The sequence below is a fragment of the Petromyzon marinus genome, chromosome 27 (genome assembly GCF_048934315.1).
Source record: "Petromyzon marinus isolate PM22_M1 ecotype Great Lakes invasive population chromosome 27, UKy_Petmar_22M1.pri1.0, whole genome shotgun sequence".
NCBI classification, from domain to species: Eukaryota; Metazoa; Chordata; class Hyperoartia; order Petromyzontiformes; family Petromyzontidae; genus Petromyzon; species Petromyzon marinus.
In genome coordinates this window covers 2,266,991-2,275,137 of record NC_133693.1, presented here as the reverse complement: position 1 = coordinate 2,275,137, position 8,147 = coordinate 2,266,991, and the positions used below count along the sequence as shown (strand labels likewise).

The following is an 8,147-nucleotide window of genomic DNA, read 5'->3' as shown; positions in this document are numbered from 1 at the left end:
CCAGTGACGCGGCGATGAACCACGATGCCTCGCTGGTCTAGTCAAGGAGCGTAGACCATCAACCACGCCAACTCCGGTGGTCATCCTAGCAGCAGCAGGAGCAGCTCGCCGTCGAAGGAAGACAGCGATCACCGCATCATCGCGAGCTTTCAGATGCGCTTCTGCGGACGTCTGGAACGCTCTTCCTTCCGATATTAGGAAGCCACTGGAGCTACGCACTTTCACATCGCCTAGATTGACAAACTCATTTCGTTAGAACTGCTTTGCGTGTTAATTTTGTTGTCCTTCCCCCCGCACCTCCGATTAGCGCGATTGGGCTACGTACGGTGCGAAAGAAGCTCAACGTACTTACATTGGTCAACCAATGCACGCACAATTCATCTCGACCCCAAGACGTTTCCCGGCGCTCGCTTAATGGTCACCCTCGTAATTGGTAGAACTTGCCTTGGATTTGGGCGAGGAAACTCGTTGGTGGGGAGGAGAAGGGGGGGTGGTGGGGGGGGGGGGTTGGCGTGTTCGGGGGTGCGGTGTGTGGGGGGATGCGGATAAATTAACAACGTCTTGGCAGAATGGGGACCGAGATGCAGGGACCGGCGGCCGTCGACTGCGACCCCACGAACGGGAGCAACTGCAGCGCGGACGGCTACGCCGACGCGGGCAACTCCACCTCATTCGGCTGCGCGACGCCGCCTTACTGCTCCGACTTCTACATCACCATGCCCATCATCTACTCCATCATCTGCGCCATCGGGCTCACGGGCAACAGCGCCGTCATTTACGTGGTGCTCAAGGGCCCCAAGATGAAGACGGTGACCAACGTGTTTATCCTCAACCTGGCCATCGCCGACGAGCTCTTCACGCTGGTGCTGCCCATCAACATCGCGAACCACCTGCTCCTCAACTGGCCCTTCGGCGAGGTCATGTGCAAGCTCATCATCGCCATCGACCAGTTCAACATGTTCACAAGCATCTTCTTCCTCACCGTCATGAGCATCGACCGCTACCTGGTGGTGGTGGCCACGGTCAGGTCTCAGAAGCTGTCCCGTCGAACCTACCGCGCGGCCAAGACCGTGTCCCTGTGCGTGTGGATGCTCGTCACGCTCATCGTGCTGCCCTTCGCCGTCTTTGCCACCACCTACACGGACGAGCTGCACAGGACAAGCTGCGGGCTGGACTTCCCCAAGCCGGAGAAGTTCTGGCTCAAGGCCAGCCGCCTCTACGCCCTCCTCCTCGGCTTCGTCATCCCGGTGTCCACCATCTGCGCGCTCTACAGCACCATGCTCTACCGCCTGCGCAGCATGCGCCTCAACTCGCACGCGCAGGCGCTGGACAAGGCGAAGAAGCGCGTCACGGTCATGGTGTTTGTGGTCATCGCCGTGTGCCTCTTCTGCTGGACGCCCTACCACCTGGCGACCATCGTGGCCTTCACCACCGACGTGCAGCAGACGCCCTTCATCGTCGGCCTCTCCTACTTCATCACGAGCCTCAGCTACGCCAACAGCTGCCTCAACCCATTCCTCTACGCCTTCCTCGACGACAGCTTCCGCAAGAGCTTCAAGAAAATTTCCGAGTGCAAGGAGGCGTCGTGAGAGAGACGGAGGGGCCGGGAGGGGGTTGATCGAGGGGAGGGGGGGGGGGGGGAGGGGTTGACGTGGCGATCGAGAGACGGAGCCCGTGCTGGTCCAACGCCGCCCTCGGCCAGATCCAGAAGAAAGTCTCGCCGCAGGTGTTCGCGGCAGGAGGCGGTGATTTGGCAGTCCCCTTTAAAACTCGTCTCATGCACACGACGCGAAAATCTTGGCGACGAACCAAGAGGCCAACGGGCAATCATTGCAGTGCGCACCTCTTCGGCATCCCAACCCGTGACGTCCTCTTTATTGCCCGGGTCGTCATTGCCTTGGCGCAGGGTGGTGCATAGTTCGCTTTGCGAGAGGTCGGAATTCGTTGAGCTGCCTCCGTCTCGTGACGCGATTGGTGTCAAGATCACAGCTACGATGCGACTGTGACGAAAATAAAGTTTAACGCGTAATGTACGGCTTCAATCTCACGCCGCTGTTATAATAATAGTGATGATGATAATGATGACTCCCAGTCCGTTGTCAATCCACTTAGGGATGAAGGCCTCCCTTCCCCCACTTCGCATCGGCCGTGGCTGTTGTTAGGCCATACTTCACCGGGCTGGTCAGTGCGGCTACGGGTTCGTGAACGGGGTGGTTGGAGGAGGCGCGGGGTGGGAACCGGCACTTGAACTTGTCCAGATATCGACTCACCGCAAGAACGCCGACCACTGCTTCCATCGCTCAAGCGCCTACCCCCCCCGCCCCCCTCCCCCAAACATTGCATTGTTAGCAACGCGGACAGATGATGATAGCCACAGAAAGAAATAGAAGACGCGTCGGAAGCCGACGACCACGGACAGACAACGCGTAATTGGCGACAGAGTCTCCGACGCGGCCTTTGATGGTGCCATCAGCGAGGGTCGATGCCGACAACAACTCCCCCCCCCCCGCGTGCGTGTGTTGTTGACAACGCTGCGCTTGATGGGCAGCCGCCAGGAGCGCTTCCCCGCGCCCTGCCACCTGTGCTGGCGGCCACGTGGAGGGCCGTCAACATCGATTCACCCTCGACGAGCATCCCAATTAGGGGTCGCGTGAGACGACCGTGAGGATGTTGAGATTGATTGATCGATGGTTGCTCTAAAGCCGGGTGTGCGTCACAGCCCTCTTCCCGCGCGGTAAGAATACGTGTTTTTGTTGATACAGTTTCAATAAAGTAGATATGTGTATAAGTTAGGTAAAATAAATCACTTTATGAGACTTTATATTAACATACAAATTAAGTATATTTTAGTCTATTGGCCGATTGGGCCTTCCAGGGATTTCCGCATGCTTACAGATGATAAGACTCGCTTTTTACTGGTGCAGTCTTTGAAAGAAAAAGTTCGGGGGTGCGTCTTATAATCCGGTGTGTGTGTGTGCGCGTGTGCGTGCGTGTGTGCGTGTGTGCGTGTGTTAGTGTAGAGCTGTAGAAACTTTAATGGTACCGTGCGTAAGTTGTGGGTGCGTCTTACTTTCCGCAACGTCTTAATCTCCGCAACGTCTTAATCTTACAATTACAATCATCGGGATAATCCTGCCCATTTTCGCCAGCAGCCACTTGTGTAAACACGCAAAAACTCTGCCCAAAATTTGATCTCCCTGGGACTCATCAGCAGAGTCGGGCGCCCATTAATCAAATAGTGCTCGTTTAGCCAATGTTATTGGTAAGTGGCACTCCCATCTCGAGGCTGTCAACTCAAGACGATGTGATTCAGAATCTCATATCGCTCGAGAGTGGAGTGTTTATGGTTATTTAGGTGATAAATCACCTCCCCTCCAGCATCTCCATATAAAAAGTATATATACAGCATACCGTATTCTCCAGACGCACTTATTTCCGTGTGTCAGTAATGTTATACAAATGTGTGCAGTGTAATGTCGAACTGCTTTCGCACCGTACGTAACCAACATTGCCAATTGGAGGATCGGGATCTGGTCACACACACATCGGATTTTAAGACGCACCCACAACTTTTACGTTCAAAAATGAAGGGAGTGCGTCTTATCACCAGAACACGATAGAGTACATATATACTTCATGTAAAAATAGTGTTCTGCTCGTGTGGTTGAACCCGCTCACTCCCCAATTCGAGAGGGACTTCAAAGATTCACTTTTTGGGAAGCTCCCCCCTCTTCCTCCTCCTCCTCCTCCCTCCTCCTTCCTCCTCCTCCTCCCTCCTCCCTCCTCCTCCCTCCCCCTCCTCCTTCCTCCTTCCTCCTCCTCTTCCTCCTCCTCCTTCCTCCTCCTCCTTCCTCCTTCCTCCTCCTCTTCCTCCTCCTCCTTCCTCCTCCTCCTCCTCCTCTTCCTCCCTCCTCCTCCTCTTCCTCCTTTCTCCCTCCTCCTCCTTCATCCTCCTCCTCTCCCTCCTCTTCCTCCTCCTCTCCCTCCTCCCTCCATCCTGCTCCTCCCTCCTCCCCCGCCACCACTTCGCGGAAGCCGTTCTCGCTCTGACACTCAACCAAGGTTAAGGCGCAGCCCTGCATCTGTTTCGCTCACGCCACTGCTGGCAGAGGGGCCACATCCCGATCAGACGGATATAACCAGGCCTTCATCTCTCACGGGACAATATGATTGTTGTTCCTTGAGTTCGTCGGCCACCCACACACGCATTATATATAAAAAAAAACAATCTTCATCGTGTGGAGCGCGCGTTTATACCTCGCCAGATACGACGAGAACACGGGGAAACACTTGCGTGGTGCAGTAACACCCCGATTTTCGTCTCCCCCCTTTAACGTCGTTTTGCAAACACGTCGTCACTCTGTCATTCACACCGCTATTACCCGATTCGCGTCGCCTCAACCCCCACACTTACATCGCTGACTTAAGCGTCGTCCGTATTTTCTCGCTATCCGTCGCCTCTCAGCCACCGCCTCCACCCACAGCCCTTAACATCGCTTTCATTGACGCCTTTTCGATGTTCGCCGTCGCGCCATTCCGGAACGCATCCCCGACGTTAACCGGGCTGTTACTGCACTTGACGATTTCACACAGTGGCACGGTTATACTGGATGTGGTGTTTTCCGGCTGCGGGAAAAAAAATTCTGGCTCGCCGACAAACCCCGGTTGAAAATTAATCTCCGGTTACCGTGACGTTTTTTTGTTGTAGTTTTACGCTGCACCTGTATATTAGACACGCGAGTATGTGATGACTTAGAAAACGCTGGTAATGTGTCAGCCTCAATCTGCCCTACATGGGGAAAGAGATATTTTAATCGAAATATTTCAACAAGATAATCCCTTGAGATGGAACATCTGGTGTCCGACTGTCTCTCAAGTGACGCATGCAGATCAATCAAGCGATGGCCACCCACACACGCATTTAAAAAACAATGTACATCGTGCAGAGTGCGCGTTTATACCTCGCCAGATACGACGAGAACACGGGACGTGACAGCCAAGGCGGCGCGCATGAACGTCACACCGCAGTTACACGCGTGAACAGCACACCACACAAGACACGTGGACATCACACCAATCACACACGTGAACACCACACCGCAGTTAGTCACATGCGTGAACGTCACACCCGTGTCATACACGTGAACAGCACACCACACAGGGCACGTGGACATCACACCAATCACACGCATGAACGTCACACCGCAGTTACACGCGTGAACAGCACACCACACAGGGCACGTGGGCATCACACCAATCACACACGTGAACATCACACCGCAGTTAGTTACACGCGTGAACGTCACACCGGTGTCGTACACGTGAACAGCACACCACACAGGGCACGTGGACATCACACCAATCACACACGTGAACATCACACCGCTGTTACACACACACACACATGCGACACATCGCCCATTAATGTGAAATTAATTGCAGCTGTGCTATTGAGTCCAGATTATTCAGGAGGCTCTTATATATATGAGATGTTTTTGCTCATTTCCATTGTATGTATGTGCGTGTGGTTGAACTTCCTTCGCACCGTACGTAGCCAACCGTGCTAATCGAAGGTGCGTGTAACGCTTGCAAAGGTTGTATGTACGTGCCTTTGAGGTCGAGATGAGGGGGAGGGAGCCTCCTCGTCAGCCCCAACGCCGCCACCGGCACGCGACCGGAGCGGCTCGACACGCTCTCGACAACAAACGCTGCCTTGGAAACAAACAAAAAAAGGAACAAGTATATAAAAAGGGCGACGTTTCGGGCTAACGGCCTTCTTCACAATCCGTAGAACGAATGGGCGTGTTGAGCGCCAAAAAAAAGATGTCACCACGACGTTTTACACCGCCAGAGGTCAAATCGGAGTCGCGTCAGTGGGTTGCTGGCCAGGGGGTGTATCACGAACGGGTCTCTTCCCAATGAAATCGCCGTCTCGACGCTGCATGTACGTAGAGCAAGACTGGGCAACTAGCGTGACATTTAAGAATCAAAACTAAATATTGAAATGTCATTCATTGTGTTGCTTGCGCAAGCCTACGGCGTTAATCTGCGAAAGCTCAAAAGCCTTGTGGTGCGTGTTTATTTTACCGTGCATGTGTGTGTGTCACACACGGACGGCGCATTAGTCAGTCATCTCAGGTAGTCAACACATGGCACCTGGGTCTGTCCCGTGATCTCATGCCAGCAGCGAACCTTCCACACTTCACGTAGCCTCAAGGCGCACCTAGCCTGGCACAATCGCCGTGGTGATATCACCGGCGCTTCGTGTCGAATGGTGGCTGTTTCTAGTGTTGCTGTGAGTGAAAGTGAAAATCAAATACTACTCGTGTGTGTGGGAAGCGGTGTGTAAGCATCGCTATTGGGGAGACAAAGGCGGTCGGGCGTGGTGCTGGCCACCCAGCCTCTCGTGTATCGTTCTGGCCTTCATCGGTGCTCGCTAACGGCTCTTGCCCCAACAGTGTGTTAAGGCTATACGGGGCGTCTGTGTCTTTGTGAACGTTACTCCGGTGCATTCTGGATGCTCGACGCAAGAAGAGACCACGTGGAGAAGAAGAAACTCAGCTCCGTGCCGATTCGGGAACGCAGCGCCCTGGGAGAATGTATTTTTGGTGGGGCTGGGCAGGATGAGAATGTTTGCTGGGTATGGGGAAGCACCGGGGAGTCACACCCCGATGAGCACGGTTGGCTACGTACGGTGCGAAAGAAGTTCAACATAACATACATACCCCACCTCACCCTACTGCCGCAATTCATGTTGCCAACCTCGTCACCCCCAGTGCTACCCACCAGCACTTGGCTATCACGGTTGGCATGGCAATCGCGAGAGACGATATACGGAAGCGTGCAGAGGTGCGTGCCTGCAATCACACCGAGAGGCACGAGGAGAGGGCGCGTGGCGTGCAGAATGGACCATGGAATCAGAATCTTTATTTCGACTAGGGAAGAAATCCGATGAGCTATGAAGCTTGAAGCTCTTTTTTGACAGATGTCCAGCATCAGCTAAATGAGGCAATCAATGCAATGTTGTGGGGGGGGGGGGGGGGGGGGTTACCCCTTGTCGAATTTCAATCGCTTCCCTTGGCAACCCCGGCGCATGGACTGCTCTGGTGCAGTTGCACCGCCTGCACACTCGATGGCTACGCTTGTGCCCTGCTGCTCCCCCGATGCCGCTCTCTCTCTATGCCCCTAGCCGTGGCTTCTTTTTGTGTCTCTCGTTTTCGGTGTCGTTGCTGAATTCGTTTCGCGCTCGTACAAAATAAACATTTACTGAACACAGAAGAGATTACGAGACGTGTTGTTGTCGTTGTTGGGCGCCACGGTAGCTATGAGATGTTAACCACCTCGCCTGGTATACAGGAGGCGGTGGGTTCGATCCCGACCATTACGTCTGCTGCTGTACATTTGCAGTTTGAGTGTCTCTCTCTCTCTCTCCGCGTGTTCGCGTCGATTTTTCTCCGAATCCTGCGGTTTTTTTCCCCTTTTCCCTCCACATTTAGAATCAACATCACGCGTGTCGAGTATTCTAGCTGCTGTAGATTTCCACGTGGTAAGCCACTTTTTTGAAGCTATTATTTGTGGCCAGGTCACTTCTGAAAAAGAGCTATACAGCTCAGTGGGCCTTACCTGGCAAAATAAAAACAAGTTTAAAGATAGATAGTTGAGTTATTATCGTTACTGTTGTCATCATTGAGGACATCTCATTAAATGTTCCCCATCACCGTTGGAGCTTGAAAGCTAAGCAGGGTGAAGCCTGTTCAGACAACGCTGCTTTGGCTTCGCACCACCAGCGCTTGTCAGGTGTTGGAGGCGTGGTGCAGAGAGGGCTGTAAGCTACCAGAAGATCGCACATGCGTAATGGGTGCGGTCCTCAGAGGTTTGATCCGCTCACTGGATTGAGTCTGTGGTGTAAATTTATCTGCGCGGAGCATCGAGCGTTAGCCCCCTTGTATATGTGATGAGTTTCTCAATTTTCCTCCCACGTGAAGTGCAACACTCACCAACGCTATTGGCCAAAGTTTCAAAATGCTGACAATGATTCTTGAGAATCGTTGAGGCTCTCCTGGATATAGATACGCAGTAGATATATCTGTCAGGGATGCCGAGAGGCAACCCCCGATTAGTAAATAAATACATGGATATACACTCAC

General features: G+C 53.4%; 1 protein-coding gene across 1 annotated transcript; it reads left to right on the top strand.

Annotated features, from left to right (window-relative positions):
- Nucleotides 1-514: 514 nt before the first annotated feature.
- LOC116946647 (neuropeptides B/W receptor type 1-like) lies at nt 515-1,618 on the top strand. Its single transcript, XM_032961768.2, has one exon. It carries the CDS (start codon nt 570-572, stop codon nt 1,587-1,589), a length of 1,020 nt encoding a protein of 339 aa, XP_032817659.1. The 5' UTR covers nt 515-569; the 3' UTR covers nt 1,590-1,618.
- Nucleotides 1,619-8,147: the final 6,529 nt, after the last annotated feature.